The following is a 19,461-nucleotide window of genomic DNA, read 5'->3' as shown; positions in this document are numbered from 1 at the left end:
GTATTGGTACATGTTGCGTTTACACCAAACGCGTTTCAGATGTCAAAATCGCGTCTACCGCGCCTAGTTTGCCACTTGAACAGTTTCGCGGGGCGAACTTCCGACAAAGTTCAAATGTTTCAACTCGGGCGTCAGCCGCAAATGCACGTGAAACGCAAAATGCACAAAAAGCAACATTTACGCGTACCGCGCACAACGCTCAAGACACGCGAATGAGGCAGAAACGCGTCTTCCACGCCAAACGCCTCTTCCGCGCCGCGGGACCTCCAGACGCGCGTCAACGGGTCTTCACATTGACTTAACATTGAAATCACTCGCGCTTCACGCCTCTACCATGGTTGGTGTAAACGCAGCATAATGTTTACCATATGCAAAAGGAACAAACCCCAAAGTAAACGATGAGGCGAGTTATCGTCTCCAACGTAAATCTCTTTTTTACAATAAACACACGGATTGTAGGCAATAGTTTACTTCTTGGAATTGGTGATGTAGACAAAATCTACATTATCATAATTCCTCCCACTTCGAACTAACAGCCTGTAAATTAACTCCTGTTAGCATTGCATTGTGAGCGAATCTTTTAAACATGGTAAGGAGCGTCACATTTCCGGCTGACGTCAGAGGTATTCAGGCCAATCACATTGTACAGATTAGCAGGCCAATCAGGGAAACATAGCTTTTCAAATCCATGCGTTTTAGGAAGAGAGTGAAATCTGGAGCTGCAAAAATGTAGGGTGTAGGTAAAATAATGTGAACACAAAATATTGTTGTTTTTTAGCGATGAATTAGGTGCTCTTTAAAAGTATTAATTTGTGTTCTACTCAGAAAAGTACGTCAAATCTCGGATGGCATTAGTGAAAGTAAACTATGAGAAAATTTTGGGTGAACTATTGCTTTAAGTGTTTCAAAAGAGACGTATGGCCACATCCCTGTCTGAGCCGAAAGGGAAAACGCTGGTCGGCTCTAGGACAGATGTTTTCACGCAGCTTCCTGTTTGCTCATCGGATTTCTCTCTACAAATGGGTCTCAGACTTTTCCGCTCGTCCATTAGTCGCGTTCTTTTGCTTTCTGACTTCCTGTCTCTGACTCCCTCTCTTTCTGCACTTGTGTCTTCTGTCCATTCGGTTCCGCTGATAATTCTGTTTCCATTTCTCCCTCTTTCTCAAAGATGGGCGGAGAGTGAAGAAGCGAGGAGAAGACGATGGAGAGCGAAAGTGAGAGAGAGAGGATTCTGATGACACCATATTAGGACACAATGATGAGCCCCCCAAGGATACAGCTCTACTCCCACCCTCCTTTTCTCTCTCATCCCTCCATTCCAACTCTAATGTTTTGGTTACAGCACTTAAATGAGGCCATGGAGGGCACAGGGAGTCCCTCTTTTTTCACCATCTAACTCCATCATTCTCTTTCTCGCTCTTTGGTATCGAGCGCATAGGATGACGCACAGGACAAGCGAGCTGCGTCATACTGACACACACAGACCAACAGTGATGTCCCCTAGTCTACCAGTAACCAATGGATGACAAGCATACTTTCAATTTTTTTCCATCGGAAATGCACACAGGAGTGATTTTAAACCATTGATCCACTACGCTTTTTTTTCTGTCATAGAAAGCGCATTATTGGATTACATGATGAAATTTTATCTTCAGCCAGTTTGTGACTAATTTTGAGAATCGAAAAGTTTTTGATGACTTCATGTGAAATGTTTACTAATGGCAGTCTTTGGCTGCGTCCGAAACCGCCTATTAAAATGTCCATACTATAAAAGCAGTAGGCGAGGCGAGTAGTATGTCTGAATTCATAGTATTCCAAAAACAGTAGGCGAAAAGTATCCGAATTACCTTTTACTTCCAGCAAGATCCCAAAGTGTTCATTCAATGGATATTTTGCTATCCTGTGAGCCGCCGGAAGAGGACTTTTCCAACAAAGTCGTCAGAGGGGCGTTGTTTTATTAAAAAATTTCCAAACGCGGTAACGCAGCTCTAATCAAATGCAAATACATATATTAAACAGCTGTCCCTTGTGTTTAAATTCCACTTGTTTTATGGCATTCCAGTTAACAACTAACTTGTTGTCATGATGACGTATGTCACGTGATGTATAAACATGGTGGATGTAGTACGTCCGAATTCATTCATACTATCCATATTCATACTATATAGTTCCTACTGTTTAATGGTCTACTTATTCAGTATGTACTGTCACAAACTGCGATTTCAGACGCAGCCTTTGTCATGAATCTTTGCTTCGGAATTAAAATTGTACACCAAGGTACGGCAATTAGGGATGCATCCAAATTTCAGCCGCCAAGTTCTTTTGGGCGAAATGGCATCATAAGTTTTCGTCCCCAAAAAAAAAAAAAAAAAAGAGTAAAAATAAAAGTGTGTTTTATTTTCATTTTGGTGTGTTATTTTCAAAAAAGTTTGATTATTTTGTTGGCTTATAATTATTGGTTTGTAGTCCAACTCATTCATTAATTTACTGAAACTAAAAAGTCTAATATTAATACAATTATTCAAAAAACTGTCCCTTGTGTTTAAATTCCACTTGTTTTATGGCATTCAAGTTAACAACTAACTTGTTGTCATGATGACGTATGTCACGTGATGTATAAACATGGTGGATGTAGTACGTCCGAATTCATTCATACTATCCATATTCATACTATATAGTTCCTACTGTTTAATGGTCTACTTTTTCTTATTCAGTACGTACTGTCACAAACTGCGATTTCAGACGCAGCCTTTGTCTTTGTCATGATTCTTTGCCTCGGAATTAAAATTGTACACCAAGGTACGGCAATTAGGGATGCATCCATATTTCGGCCACCAAGATCTTTTTGGCGAAGTGGCATCATAAGTTTTCGTCCCAAAAATAAAAGTGTTTTATTTTCATTTTGGTGTGTTATTTTCAAAAAAGTTCGATTATTTTATTGGCTTATAATTATTGGTTTGTAGTCCAACTCATTCATTAATTTACTGAAACTAAAAAGTCTAATATTAATACAATTATTCAAAAAACTTGAACATAATTTTAAGTTATAATTAAGTTATTTTCGGTGTTCAGCCAAGTGCATCCAGAATTTTCAGTATCAGCCACCAACGGGCCATTAAATTATTCGAAAATATTGCAAACCCAAGGTGGTAATGCGGCACGATGCAAAGCGCTCACGATTACGATTACCACACAGACATTGCTCTGGTGGTCATTTTAAGACATTTGAAAGGTCAGGTGTGCATTTATCAAAAAATATGACATACCCGTGACAGATTTTTCAACCAATCAAAATAAAGCATTCAACAGCCCCGTGGTATAAATAATAATAATAAATGCATACATTTAAAATATAAAGTGAATAGGGATGGACCGATAAATCGGCCGATGATGCTTGCAATGCTTCTCAATGAACTACGATGAAATGCCACTACACCCAAAAGCCAGTCCCATGGTTATATACATACTTGCATTACAGAAGCACTTCTGTCCCTTCCCACAAATATCCCTATCACATAAAGTATGCTGACTGTACACATTCACTGTGTGGGTAAGCAGCACATTCAAGCATGAGTGATCATTTAACATTTGCTTGTGTCCTTGTTTTAAAAACACGCACACAGCTTCATATATCACCACTGGGAAATCAGACATACCAGAACTGATGCCCTGTATGTGTGCAGGGGCAGGTGTGTTAACATGCCAGTCATGCTCAAGGTCACAGGGTATTTGTGTGCATTTATGTGAAGATCCTGAACAGTCATGTGTTAGCTTCCTGTAGTGGTGTGATTAATGCATACAATACAACAACAAAAACTGATCAGCAAAGACAAAACACCCACACATCCACAATAGTGTCATAGTCCAGATCACCTAAACCGTGAGTGTGTCAAGACATACACAGTAATGTGTTTCAGCAAAGCCCATTCTGCATTTATAATTCATAAGATGAGTTTAGTACACAACTTTCCCACAGTTCTTGCATTGTAACACACTTTCCCACACACTTAAACACACAACGTGACTCTGACCTATGGCTACAGAAAGGTGTCTTATCAAAGTAATTCCCTGACCTATCCACAAGTAACACAAGGCCACGGCCTGGCAAACACACAAAACCAACCAGCTGTGTCAATACACACATACACACACACAGTGATGTACAAGTCGGGCGTTAGAGAAAGAGGCAAACAGAAAGAAAAAACGTCTGGAGGTAAAGTATGCGGTTTGCTTGAGAGCCTGTCTTGGCGAATGTGTCTCAGCATGTTTCCTCAGGAAAAAAATATATATATGATTTTTCAGATTAGTCAAAAACAGGCCGTGACATCACCTGACAGCGCTGTTACTCTAAATCGCATTCGCAAGAGCTTCTGTATTAAACAGCTTATGAGGAAAAAAAGAGCATGTCTGGGGTCGCAGAGTTAACTGTCTGACACAAGATTACGCAAAGTAAAGTAGTTCTCGGAAATGAATCTGAATTTACATCAATAGCCAAAGGTCTCTCTAGGATTGGAAACCTGGGCCAGATTTCTAAAGAAAGAGACTGAGCCTTAGGCACTCAGCACTAAACCCTCAGTGTTTAAAAGGAACACGCCGACTTTTTGGGACTTAAGCTTATTCACCGTATTCCCCAGAGTTAGATAAGTCCATACATACCTTTGTCATCTCAGTGCATCCTATTACTCCGTCTGACGCACCCACTGCTAGCCTAGCTTAGCACAATGACTGGAAGTAAATGGCTCCAGGTAGCAAACTACTCCCAATAAGTGACAAAATAACACTTAACATTTTCCTATTTATATTGTGATTTGTATAGTTACAGCGTGTTCAATGAACAAGCTGTGAGCAAATCATCAACATTTGGCCATTTTTAGAACTTAATTGATAATACATTTAATTTACATTTATTTATTTAGCACAATGAAAAGAATGATTCTGACCCTAATTAAATTGAACAATTAAATTTGATGCATTTAATCATTACAATATCGTATTTGGTTTTAATGAAAAACATGAAGTGGTTTCTAGGCGTATCCCATGCGTTTTAAAATGTATTCATTTAAGTTGAAACAACATAAATAATTTGTGTTTTATTGAAGCAATATTGCTAAAACTGGGTGGGGATTTCCAGTTCCCAGCATGCATGAGACTGAATAATGAGGGTAAATATAAAAATAAAGCGTTATTTTGTGCATTTTTAATTAAAGGGGACATATCATGAAAATCTGACTTCACTTTTTCCATGTTTAAGTACTATTATTGGGTCTCCAGTGCTTCTATCAACCTAGAAAATTAGCTTGCTAATGTGTGCTGTTGCTGTAGTATAATAACTAAATTTAGTATAATAAACTAAACTAGAGCAAGATTATATATTAGTATTATTGGTGAATTTAACAAGTTTTTACACAGATCAAATCAATTTAATCCAAAGTAACTTAAACAAATTAAAGTTATTATAATAGTCAGTCCCTCCAGAAAAACGTGAATCTAGTGTTAACGTGGAATTTCGTGAAATTTTACATATTTTCAATAAAATTCTGTTTTTGTATGGGAGACGAACGTATGTCTGGGGGAAATGCAGACCGGGGAAAGTAAATCTGGGCGACACACCCCCTCCCGTTGTTTCAGACCCCCTCCAAAACACTGAAACTATGGCAAAGCGGCTCTCCACGACTCTGCTTTCGTCAGCGAAAAAATTAAGAAATTCGACGCTAAGCAGTTAGTTCCGAGCAGTTCCCACATGACTTTTATGTGACCGGAGATGCTCTCGCATCTGTCTGAAGTCCGAACACAAATCTTTATGTATTTGCTCAGTTTTATGCATTTCAAGCGAGCTGAGGCAAACTAACTATCCCTCGCATTTAAAATATAATCATCTGCATCATGGCGCCGCTCTCGGTCTCTCTTTCGCTCGCAGGTGCAAAGAGCTGCGCGCTCATGCTGTCCTAAGTCAGATCCCTATCCTGTGTATGTTTGTAAAGTTATATGCATTTCAAGCGATTGTGTATAAAATATGGATCGCGTTCCGCTGGACCGATGTGTTTAAGGCACTTCTGAAGGCACCACTGCTTTGACACCTTGTTGTAGCCTTCTGCAACAACACTAAACATTGCATTGCATTGAATTGAGTTGGCTGAACGATACATCGAATTTTCATCGTTATCGCGATATGAACTCACACGATGAACACATCGCAACAGACAGCCTTGACGCGATGAATGAAGGGAAAACGGTAAGCGCATGTAATGAACGTTTGACCCATCAGGTTTAGTCCTGAAGACATGCCCTGCGTCCCAAACCACATACTTCCATACTATATAGCAGGCAAAAAGCACTACTTCTCGTACTCTTTGCATACTATATAGTATGGAAGTAGGCAGTTTGGGACGCACGGATGGTTTGCGTGTTCATGCTATTAGGCCAATCAGGGGAAGCCCCAAGTCAGCTACGCTCAGATTGATTTGTGAGGTGGTGTCAGTTGCGACGCTGTGCCCATTAGCAAAAATGATGGTGAGGAAGGAGAGAGGAGTGAGGAAAATGTGTTGTCAGACGAAGACCTTGTGGTAAAAAGGAACAGCACTTCAGCTGGAATTATTTTGGATTTAGGAGAAATGACACCGCAAACACAGGTACTGTGGAAGCGGTGATTCACATATTGCGTCTATTGCGCGCTCAAGTTCATTATTTCAAATGTATGTGCGCTCTGAAAGCGCAGTGGTCGCGACTCGCACGCGGTGCGACGCGCTCATTATTTCCAGGTATTTCAAAAACATTTTAACTTTTCAGAATGACACAAGTGCAGCGTGTAGGTCATGTGACAATAACCTACGTGTCTAGCGTTTTCCACGCGTTTTTAGGCGCGACATGTGAATGGCCCCTAAAACATGAAAAAATATAAAATATTTATCGCAACCCACATCGTCATCGCAACATTAAACAATGTCATCGCACATCGCAACTTTTCCTCACATCGTGCAGCCCTAGTGTGCGCACGCGTGTATGTGTGTAAATGCATGTTTTACAGTCATTAAGTAATCGTGTTATCCCGTTTTTCCCCAAATCATTTACATTTTAATCATTAACATTAAAGGCACACTCTTTTTATGACTAAAATAACAGTAAAGGGTAAAAAAAAATAATTGCCAAAAATTAAAACTGATAAAACGGAATTTGGGAAAAAATAAAACGGATTTTATAGGGCCCTACAAAGTCTGCATATTTATGCAGGGGCTGCATTTTTTAAATACGCTGCATTTTCGCCGCATTGCAGATTTTTACTCGCAAAATATGCGGGGGTTGCATGATTTTATAATCCCCACATTTTCGTAGCAATGAGTCATATATATTTTAACAGAAAGTTGAAAAATGTTGCATTTACTTCACACATGCGCAGCCCCCTGTTGTCATGGGAATCTTAGGAAGTGATGTAATTACGTGATGTGAACATTAATAAAAAGCTGCAAAAGCTGCAAACTTTTAACACAGTTTTTGCAAGTTCCTGCAATTTCATTGCATAAAATTTAATAAATATTTTTTTAGAAAACATGCCGCAAGATCAAGGACTTTTGCCCTCTAGTGATAAACCATAGTACCAAACTAAATATTTGTTCGCTACACTGCAAAAAATGCAAATTTTTCTTGAATTTAGTGTTTAAGAAAAACGTTCAAGATTTTTTTGCTTACCCCATTGGCAGATTTTTTTGCTTGTTTTATGCACAAAATCACTTAAATTTGATATTTTTGTCTAAAAAAGACTTATTTTTGGGTCGTTTTGGGTCATCAAGAAAAAACATCTTACTTTAAGAATTGTTAGATTTTTTACGAAAAAAAAACAAGACAAAAATACTAAGAATTTTTTTTCTTGAAAATAATTTTTTGCAGTGTACAAAACAAACATAATAAAATATCTACAAACAAGAGTAACAACTTTTGATATCTATATCCTTAAACATTTGCTTGATCAGAACTAAAATTGCTAATATTTTTATATGATTTGCGGAGTATTTTAATTAATTTCAAATAGAGTGTTTTATCGGACGTTACGCGCTTAGCCTGCCCAAAGTTAACGTTGGGTCTATGTATTTTTATCAGTCTGGCTAGTGCCTAAACTGACCTCTGGAAAATGAGCTTGTTGAAAATAGAAATGTTTTGGTTTTATAAAGACGAGGGGTGGCGGCGAGCATGGATCACTGTGTGAAGAGAGGTTTGGCAGTCAGGCAAGAATTCAAGGATCTGTAGCTAACATTGTATACAAAACATGAACAGTAACGTTAACTCCGTGTAGTGGTCGATACGCTTTAGCAAGATCATTTACTTGCTATTTTTTGGCTTTTTATCAGAAATAATTAACTGTTGTTATTTATTCTTCGCGAAAGTCCACCAAACGTTTAGGCCACAAAAGCCATTCGTTTATGTTGCTGCCACTGAAATTGTCTCAGAACAAAGAGTTTTTGATATCTTCATCATGAAACATTATATGATCAGAATAGATTTTTACACAATTGCTCTGCAATTAGGCAGTATTTACATCCATTTCACATACTATTTTTAAACCGCTTGTGGACAGTATAAACAACACTTCAAAGACTTGGCCACTTTGTCAATCAAAACCAAGACATAGTTGGATGACTAAAGACAGAAATAGCCATCCAGCTGTGTGTATTTACACCCACATATACTTGTATTGTGGCTATACTTTCCCAACAGACTGGACAAACCTGTCCGTCTCGGCCGTCTCAAGGGCTCGGAGGCACAGTGCGATCTAAGCGCTCGGATGAAAGGTTGGAATGAGGTCAGATAATGTATAGACTCTCCACTTTATGTGTGTTCAACACACACAATCTCCAGCACCAGCCCTGTTATGTATACATTCACTAAAAACAATGCAAAAATATGATTCTTTATAAATGTCTATTTCTCTAATATGAGGAAGGTATTTTTTTCGCAAATAAAGAGCTAGTTTATGTCGGACAGCAACAGTGTGCGCGTGTGTGTGTGTGTGTTTGTGTGTGAGCAGGGTTGGGCTTCTTATCTACAACAACACACTCCGATCTGAGCAGATCAGTTCCAACTAACAACTTGTGCTGAGAGCAAGGTTGGGCATTTACAGTAGCTATAGATATACGTGTAACCAATACAATAGGGTTCATGCTTGTACCTTTAATTAACTACTTTCTTTAATTATAAGCAGAATCGGACAGTTCGTAGAGATTCTAGGAAAGACGGAACTTATAAATTTCAACACAAATTTAACTGTATTTGTTGTCCAAACATAACGCACAGAAATGATCACAACTGGACAGCTGAAAATAGCTGCGTTTACATGGACAACTATAATACGTTTAAAGGTTCAATCTAGGGATGCTCCGGTCAGGATTTTTGCAGTCAATACCGAGTACCGATTTGTTGTCTTCATGAACGGCCGATACCAATGGCCGATACTGATTCTTCAAGCTGATATGTTCGCAATTTGATGATTATAAGGGGTTGTGCACACCAAAACTTTTAAGTAAACCCCTAGCTGCTGGCTTATTTGAAAATCGCCAAGCTTCCATTGGAAACAATTGAAAACATGCGCCGGCCGCGGGCGTAAAAGCTTTGGTGTGTACACCCCCTAACTGTTAATATTTTTTCTAGATAAAGTAATACCACAGATGTTGCCTTTGTTATATTACTTGCAGTACTTAGGTATATTATTGTTTTAATAGAGAATCAAATAAATAAGCACAACAAATATTTCTTCTGCAAATAGCAATTTACTTTGCCTTTAAAAAAATAATATATAATATAATGTGTGTGAACTGTATAGACCTTTCATCGAGCGCACGTTCGGTGACGCCATAACCGTCTGGTTCGAACTTTACTTCCGGTTTCTGTTTGTTTAGTCTGACTAGTTGATGAAACTGAACTCTTAAACAAATACCTCGTCAAAAATAAAAAAAGTTTTGGGTTCTTATGTAATCTAAGTGTTGTTTATTTTGCCTGTTATATAAATAAACTAATTTAAAAGGACTTTGTTGTTATTTATTCTTCGCGGAGTTTACCGGAAGTTACGTGATGACCACGAAAGCCGCGTGTTTATGTTGTTACTGCTGAAACCGTCTATAATAACTTTGTATAGACAAATGCACACTCCTGCATGTATAAATTTAATGTTTACAGGTGTATATACATTTGTATGTATAATTTATATAAATACTTTTTTTCTTAAAATTATACATTATACATATTTATATATACACAATTATTATACACCGTTTTCACACATATATGATGTAAACAAAAACTTTTATTCTGCTATAGATTAATCGCGATTAATCATTAGCCAATGATTTCATTCCGATGGAGGCAAAAGGTGTCCGTGTAAAAGTAGCTATTTAGGCTTTGGCGATTTCAGACGTAATTGTAATCCTGATAGGTTTTTTGATTAATTGTGCAGCCTTATAATATATTGCACAGTCCTGACTGACAGAAATGCAGTTCTGTTTTTCTTTAAGGCATATGCTTTACGAATACAGAACTATCGAAAAATTATGTTTGTAGTCTATTCTGTCTTTTTTCACTTCCTATTTCCCTCCTATATCCAAAAGGCTTTATGCCCAGCTGCACTACTTCCTGAACTTCAGCCAGCTCCTTGTTTCCTGTCTGCCATTATTGGACAAACTGATTAATCCAGGTGTGTCTGATTATTGTTGTTGTGACTACTAAGGTCAGGCACACCTGGATTATTCAGTTTGTTTGTGACTACTGAGGTCAGGAACACCTGGATTAATCCGTTTGTCCAATAATGGCAGACAGGAAACAAGGAGCTGGCTGAAGTTCAGGAAGTAGTGCAGCTGGGCATAAAGCCAATTACTAGAGAGAAAAGGATACATAGGCATTTGTTAACTCAACAAATTGTTTACAAACAGGTGGATGTACAGTGCTTTCATAAATCCATTTCTCTCTGTATTCCCAGTTTGCTTTCAAACTAAGGTGGCTCTTTCCACACCCACAAAATAGATTTCATGTATCCCCAAATCCTTGAAATGCTTCTTTGGTTGTCTCTAGTATGAAGCAGCATAAAATTAATGACTGCAGGTTCTCAGTAAAGAGTGAAACAGGCAGGAGAGAAACAAATGATGATGTATTTACTTCCTAACGGAACTCTGTTGTATGTGCCGCAGTGATCATTTATCCACACTGTTTGTTTGCATGTGAAAACAGTGGTGGAATAGATCAGAAATAACAATATAAAAGCCGAATAATACATGATATTCAATGATGCCAAATCAAATAAATTGTTGAAATTGAATAAAGTTAACTATTTAAAGCTATAATGGCATGGTGACACTACTAGCCGTTCAACCATTATATTTGCTTTTTGTTATATTCGTGATACAAATTCAAAAGGTCAAAGTTTAAAATTTAACATGGGAAGGAACTTTTTGCAACAGCTTGCGTTTTAGATTTAAGGCAAACTCAAAGCCTGCGGGCCAAATCTGGCCCACCCCCTCATTTTAGCTGGCCCACGAGAGCTTACAAGTTATGTTAATTACACCCCTAATCTACAGCATTCACATACATATATGAATGGAAGCCAATGGAGCGAAAAAACGGCGGCATAAGGCTTAAACTAAATAAAGCAATATTCATAATATTTACTTGTTTCACTAAACATAATGTTTATTATCTGTTGACAGTGTTGTCCAACACCATCAAACCTCCGCCCAAACACTCGCACGCCCAATTTAACCACGTCCCTTAAACATCTTATTTGACTAGCTTGCTAAAATAAGGTAAGTTAAATGCAACTCATTTGTTGGTGTGAAATAACAGAAATCGAAAATTAATATTTAGTTATATCTTCAATCTTCCCTGAAAGCTCAGACAGTCTGCTCAGAGAAGCTGTCAATCACAAATGTCAATCATAACGACACACCCCGTTTCAATAGCATCATATTACAAGCTAAAATGAAACTTAGAACAAAAATGAACAATTGAACATATCTCAGCGTGATAACAACTACCTTAAAGGACCAAAAACATCTTTCAGACATTTTTATTGGAAGCGTAATTTATTTTTTATTTTGAACCGAGTCACGTTCGTTTGCATGGAGAGGGTGGGGTTTACGACTTGTACTGCATCCAGCCACCAGGGGGCGATCAAAGAGTCAGCAGCTTCACTTTTTAAGATATACGAGGCAGGTCATTGTTATCAAGTAATGGTGATTATCTCAAATTGGCTAAATGATTATAATGGTGCAGATCAGAGCTTAGTTTTAAGCAAATGTAAAGTGAGGAGATGTGGCACCGGCAACTACCAATAAGACTGACAGTAGTGTACCTGAAAAACATTTACCTCCTGATACGTTTGACAACAACAAACAGCTGCCATAAGAACAAAACAAACTCTCGACATGGTTACCACTAGTAATTTAATAGCCTGTCAATGTAAACACACCTTTACAAATATAGAGTTTAATAGCTTGTCTCTAGACAGAAAACACACAGTCCAGAGCTGTGGAGCGGGGTCAGGCAGGTACCGTCCAAGGAAAATGCCAGAAATAGAAATCCTCATGGCGAGACGGACAGTGACGCAACCCTCATGCATCTGGGCTAGTAGCATGTGCATCTGTGTGTCACTGTTCACACACACCCACCCATTGAAATCAGACAGTAACATGGGGTTACGCGGTGGCCACAATAGGGCAAAGGGCCATCCAGTCCATCACACTCGACACAAATGTCTGATCTCATCCTCCAGCATTCAGCATTACATTCATCGAACTACATTTCTTTCTGAATAAAACACTCATTTTAACTTACTAAAATAATATGCAAAACAGACCGTAAAGACTTATCCACTATTTGTGGGATCCTACAGATGATTCGGCACAGGGTTGTCTCAACAGGAGCTGTATCGACATTATGATGGCGTGAGAGCTATCGAATATCTCTCAGAAGAAAAATAATCAACTACAATGATAAAAAACATAATGGAGATGCAAAACCCAACACGCAAAACTGCCCTCATAAAATAAAAAATCCCACCGCTACCATCGAAATACAAGACATGGAAAGTTTGTACACGGTACATACGATACACCAGAAGATGAATCACCACATTGGCATGAGTAACACTTTAGTTTCCACTGTATTCTGAACAACAAAAGGATTTCTGACGAAATATAGTTAAATGATAGGGAAGAGATGAAGGCCGTTTTGGAAAAAAATCATGGTTCAAACTCGGGACAAAAATAAGGAGCAAGGCAGAAAAGACAGAGGAAAAAAAAACTTTAATTTCGCATGGGAAGTTCAAATATGGCGACCATTTAAATCCTTATTACCTCTTGTGTGTCTTGCGAAAAAATATATGTGCAAGAACCAATAAAATGTGACGTTAATGAAGTGCCGCCATTTGAACTTACAGAGCTGATATTTACAATACAACGCATCGATCACTAAATGTGTTATATTTAATATAACGTAATAAAATAATAGCAAACATATTTCAGTCCAGAATACATATATTATACCATTGGAGGCATTGTATTACTTTAATAATGGATGGATATGCTTTTTGGAGCTTTACCATGTTGACTCCCATTTAGAAGATAACATGATGGCATTTTAAAGGATTAGTCAATTTTCTTAAAAGAAAAAATCCAGATAATTTACTCACCACCATGTCATCCAAAATGTTGATGTCTTTCTTTGTTCAGTCGAGAAGAAATTATGTTTTTTGATTAATTTTTCTAATTTTAATGGACTTTAATAGAGCCCAACATTTAACGTTTTTTTTCAACGGAGTTTCAAAGGTCTATAAACAATCCCAAACGAGGCATCTTATCTTATCTAGAAAAACGATTGTCATTTTTGACAATAAAAATAACAAATATACACTTTTAAACCACAACTTCTCGTCATGTAAATCCGGTCGTTATGCGCCAGCTGACCCCACGCAATACGTCATGACGTCAAGAGGTCACAGAGGAGGAACGCGAAACTCCGCCCCAGTGTTTACAAGCGTCTTGAAAGAGGACCGTTCCTACGTTGTTGTATGTCAACTGATACTAATTAATGTCTTTGTGTCAGTTTATGGTTTACAATGGTCCGCAAATGTGCGTTTTATATATGTAACACGTGACCTCCCTACGTCACTACGCATTTACGTTAGGTCGCGCCTGGACCGGACCTACACGAAAAATTGTGGTTTAAAAGTACATATTTTTTATTTTTCTTGTCAAAAATGACAATCGTTTTGCTAGATAAGACCCTTATGCCTCATTTGGGATTGTTTATAGACCTTTGAAACTCCGTTGAAAAAAAACTGTTAAGTGTTGAGTTAAGTATTAAATGTTGGGCTCTATTAAAGTCTATTAAAATGAGAAAAATCCTGCAATGTTTTCCTCAAAAAAAACATAATTTCTACTGGACTGAACAAAGAAAGACATCAACATTTTGGATGACATTGTGGTGAGTAAATTATCTGGATTTTTCTTTTAAGAAAATTGAATATTCATTTAATATAAAATGTAATATAAAAGTCATATACATCTTGGGTTTCATGAGAGTGATTAAATTATAAGAATAATATATGTAAAATGTATGTAATTTTATGTCAATCAATGGCTCAGTTGATTTTGATGCTCATATAGTCAAAGATATTATTGATTAAGCAGTTGTAAATCTGTGATGACTGTGTCAAAGAACAGAATCCAGAAATAAAATAAAGTTATAAATGTAGGACATATCCAATAAGTATTTTGAGAATTTCCAAGGAAGTATATCCAGATGATACCAGGATGCAGTAAAACTGCAAAAGGGTTGCAAACACCTTTATACAGGGTTACACAATGAAAGCTTATCTTTATCATCATCAAGGTTGTTTAGTGCTCTTAATGACTGTCGTTACCAACACATACACAGCTAAGCAATATATACCGATATATGTATTGCGATACAGATGCTGTTTCAAAACCAAGTAAACCACCTATAGAGGTAGCATTTTAAAGCACTGAAGGTCCAATCCTGACATCCACAATAGTCATGGCTCCCCTGACGATATTCTTTTAACTAGGCCTAAATTTCAAGGTACCCTTTAAAAAGAAGACAATTGCAACAAATGTTCATATTAACATATTTGCTTCGTAAATGTCTTACCTTTTAGCTGCTCAGTAACACTATGCCCGACACGTTCAGCCACTCTCCCGTCTTCTCTCTCATAGCGGTCATCCAAAAACCTTGAGGTGACCTCTGACAAGTGGACTTTTCCTGCCACGCCCAGCTGTTCCATTAGATTGGCCAAGTTGACATCATTGGACCACACATCAAACTTAAAGCGCTTCATTCCCAGAATGCCACACAGCACCGTGCCGGTGTGCACGCCAACGCGCATGTCCACGGTCTCGGACGTCTCCTGGCAGAACTGCTCAATTGCCTGGATCATCCCGAGTCCCATTTCCACACAACAGTAAGCGTGATCGGGCAGCGGTTCAGGGCATCCCGCCACACAATAATAACAGTCTCCCAAAGTGCTGATCTTCTCACAGCGGGTCAACTCGCACAGACGGTCAAAACGACCAAAGAGGTCATTCAGTAGTCCGACTAGGGCATGAGCAGATTTGTTGGCACTCATTTTGGTGAAACCCACAATGTCAGCAAAGAGGATGCTCACCGGGTCCATACGCTTCATGTTGAAAGGTCTGAAAATGATCTGTCCACGGGGAATGGAGTTTTTCTTACGTTTGTTGTTCTTAGGGCTGGATGAGGTTACGGCAGATGCAGTAGCGACGGAGCATGCACCCGCGCTGTATCTTTTCCCCGAGCTTTCGCTCTCCTCATCCCCCTGCTTCATCAGCTCATCCGCCACCAGCCTTGGCATCACCGAGTGGATCATCCGCTCCTTCAGCGCTTTTTCAACCTCCAAGTCTTTCCCATGCATGATGGCCTGCCCGACTTTCAGAAACGTACTTCTAGAACGCACTTCGGACATAATGAATATGTGGATGCCAATGACGTGTGCGCACAGATGCAGCAGGGCTTTACCTGGGCCGAGCCACCTCAGAGTGTCCCAGTCTGAACTTTGACCTGTGGCCAATGTCACCACGTCGCTATTGCCCCCCTGAGCAAGCTGCAACCAGCCTAAAGCCTCATAGAGGACTGAATACAGAAGTCCAAGGAGCACAGATGCATACAGGCGCAGATGTAGCACGCTGTACAGCAAAAGCAGCACCTCCATACACAGGGAGAACGTCCCAACAGGTGACATACAAGGTGCATACTGCTCACCTAGTAGTGATTGATTGCTTTCTCTCTGCACACCGAAATGAGCAAAGCGAGCAGTTTGCGTTTGAGGTGCCAATGTGATGCCAAACATGATTACGGTAAGCAGGAAGGAGGTATGGTTATAGAAACGTACATAGAGTCTTGTGAAAGTAAACCAGAGGAAGAGGAGGCACACTACAAGAAACCCGGCAGTGGGTACAAGGAAGTTTGTGGGGTCGCACCTGGTGCTATTGATCCCAAAGTACACGCCCCACAGGAGTGCAGCAATGGCTAGGTAAAACAACACATATCGAAATCGTCTCTGCAACTGCGGAAAACACCGCTCCCTGCACGCCTCCTCCAGGACGGGGGAGTCGAACTTGGGGTCCCAACACTGTGCGGCAGACCTTTCGAACAATGGTGGCACTTTTCTTTGACTGCTCAGATGGGTCATGATAGCCTTGGGTACACCCAACTCCCCAGAGCTGCAGCTCGATGATATACTGTATTTACAGGGCTTGCCGCTGGGCACATCCCGGTCTCGGCCCACCTGTTGATTACGGGAGTCGCTTATCCGCACAGTAACAGCTCCTCCTTCGCTATCACATCTAACCTCCGTCTCTTGCTGTGGCAATGCCATGGCGATAAGACAACAATTTGATTTTTATTATCACATATCAGCTAACGTCACTGCTGTCAGTATAAAGTGGCATTTAATAAAAACAAAGACTCGTATGAAAGCAAAAAGGCAGCTTGTGTTTGAAAAGTAAACTAGTTTCCTCGTATTTAGTGCATTTACGACGGACATAAACCGTTTCGGACTCTTGAGCAGTTAGTATCCGTGCTCCGATTACGTCAGCACTCGGATTCCATTATATTCTATGGCTCAGTGGCGCTTGAATGCGCATGCGTGAACTGTTGCTCGGCCACTGCGGCCGAGATTGACGCACTGTCATGTCCTTACTTCTCGTGCACATTCACATAAAATACGACACAAAAGTAAGTATACTTTCAATGAAACTGAAATGTGAAATCGGTGTCCATTGAAGACGTCAATAAATTATATTTTTATCCAGTCCACACCGTCCCTCAGGCACCCTCTCCAATGCTCCACAATGTTTGAATTTACTTTCCCTTTAGAAGTTATATACGAAGGTAATTTAATGTTATATTTCATATTTCCAAATGCCAGATTTTACGCATGTCTTCGTTTGTAGTGTGTTTTCAGTCAGACTCAACGGCTCGTCTGTTAAATGGCGTCAATTTCTGAGAGAAACGTTTTTTTTTTAAAGTACATATTTCCCTTTTAGAGCTACAAAAATCAGATTAATTCCCAAATCTCCAACAACAAATTCCCTACGGTTGTGACATCAAATTGAAGCAACAATTGTGTTCATATTATAACCCGTATACTGAGGAGAAAGTAAACGCCAGTCGGTAAGACTCGTTTGCTCGTTTTTCCTCCCGTTACTGCCCCACTTCTGCCCCCGTCGAGGGTAAAAATATGGCCTATTCCCATGGAGGATCCCCGTCCTTTCCTGAACACCCACTCCGGATATCAACAGTGTGTATTCCAAGTATTAAAAAGCATTTAAATGCCTCAAAGTACAAGTTGCGTTGAAGTTTAGTGTGACGTCGCGGCAACTTTACATGACATCAGACCCTCGCGTGTCGGTGCAAGGCTGCTGTGCATGTCTGCCAGCTCCAGTAGATAAATAACACTTGAGATTTACATTTTTTTTTTAAAAGAAAACACTTGTGACATCAAGCCACTCTGACAAATCAAAGTCTGCTGAAGACAAAGTATATCCTTGCGTATGTGTATATATTCGTCCGTCGTCCTTCAATTCCTAAGCGATTTCAATGCAAACAGTTCAAAATGAAGACGAAACTTTTTCCCCAGGCCTCGAGTCCCTTGATCGGGCTGGCAGTTCAACACTCGCGGAGTTCAGAACAAGAACGAGTATGCGCCCTCCTCGCGCACTCCCTTACTTAAAATACAATGCGGATCCTCCGACATTACGCTCCACTTTATTCCACCGGTTCGCCACGAAGAAACGCCTTGCCTGTACAGGATTCCTCCAAAACTCCGTACAAGTCCGCTTTTCTCCGCGGGTGAGCTCATGCCAGGCGAACGCACCGCAGCTCCCTCGCGTCCTCTTCCGTTAGCTCTCGGTCTTTCTCCCACCGTCTGCACGAGCCTGTTGAAGGGAACGGCTGTGTCGTGAAGAACCTGACGGCGTCGGATTGGAGTTGAACCCTCGGTTACCCGGGCGCAGCGTTCACCATGTTCCGAGCACACCACACTCGGAAAAGATGGTTGTGGGCGTGCTTCGCGGTGGACAAGTTGACTACAGTGTTGAAATTCAGGGGAGGGGGTGAGCTGGCGGGGAGCGCGCACGCTTTCGAAACGGTTACGCGCACGCATGGGAAAGTCAACTTGGATTGATGTTCTCTGGGCACTGAGCCCACATTTCACATATTAAAGGAACAGGTTCGTTAACTTTAATTATGAAACTATTTCTTTTCCATTGACCTGTTCCTTGATCTATAAAAACAAATAAGTGTTTGCCTAACGTTACTCCGTCCGTCCTATTTGCGTCGCCTACGTACTGTTCCATAAAAGTATGGACTGGAAAGTATAGACATTTGAGTATGCTAGTATGGAACATAATACTGTAGTACACGTAAAGTAAACAATAAATTACAGCCTATTTGGTTTCTTTAATAGTTTTTACTTATGTAATGTTTTAAATCATCACTTGAATAACTACATTTTAATTATTTTAATATTAATTAACAAACCCCTCCCTTTCGCAATGAGTTGTGGAAAACTTTTTAGGATGTAAAATAAATCTTTGGTGTCAGAGATTGCTCAAAATACCCCATAGATAATTTATTATAACATGTTAAAATTGTCACTTTGTAGGTGTGAGCAAAAATGTGCCAATTTTGGATGTCCTTTAATGCAAATGAGCTGATCTCTGCATTAAATGTCAGTGCTGTGATTGGATAGTGCAGATTAAGGGGCGGTATTATCCCCTTCTGACATCACATGGGGAGCCACATTTCATTTTTTTCATATGCTTGCAGAGAATGGTTTACCAAAACTAAGTTACTGGGTTGATCTTTCTTTTTACATTTTCTAGTTTGATAGAAGCAATTCTAGCACTTAAACATGATATGTCCTCTTTAAGGATACTCATTAAAGTC

The 19,461-nt window shown here is 39.5% G+C and overlaps 1 protein-coding gene across 2 annotated transcripts in view; it reads right to left on the bottom strand.

Moving 5' to 3' along the window:
• The window catches only part of adcy9 (adenylate cyclase 9), a 38,202-nt gene extending 19,560 nt beyond the window's left edge, over positions 1–18,642 (bottom strand). For both annotated transcript variants that reach the window (XM_065259627.2, XM_065259629.2), the window contains exon 1: positions 15,145–18,642. In XM_065259627.2, coding sequence (XP_065115699.1) covers positions 15,145–16,888 — 1,744 coding nt within the window. In that variant the 5' untranslated portion in view covers positions 16,889–18,642. The remainder of the gene's footprint in view (positions 1–15,144) is intronic.
• Positions 18,643–19,461: the final 819 nt, after the last annotated feature.

Source organism: Paramisgurnus dabryanus, chromosome 24, assembly GCF_030506205.2.
Source record: "Paramisgurnus dabryanus chromosome 24, PD_genome_1.1, whole genome shotgun sequence".
NCBI classification, from domain to species: Eukaryota; Metazoa; Chordata; class Actinopteri; order Cypriniformes; family Cobitidae; genus Paramisgurnus; species Paramisgurnus dabryanus.
This window is presented reverse-complemented; position numbering and strand designations above follow the sequence as displayed.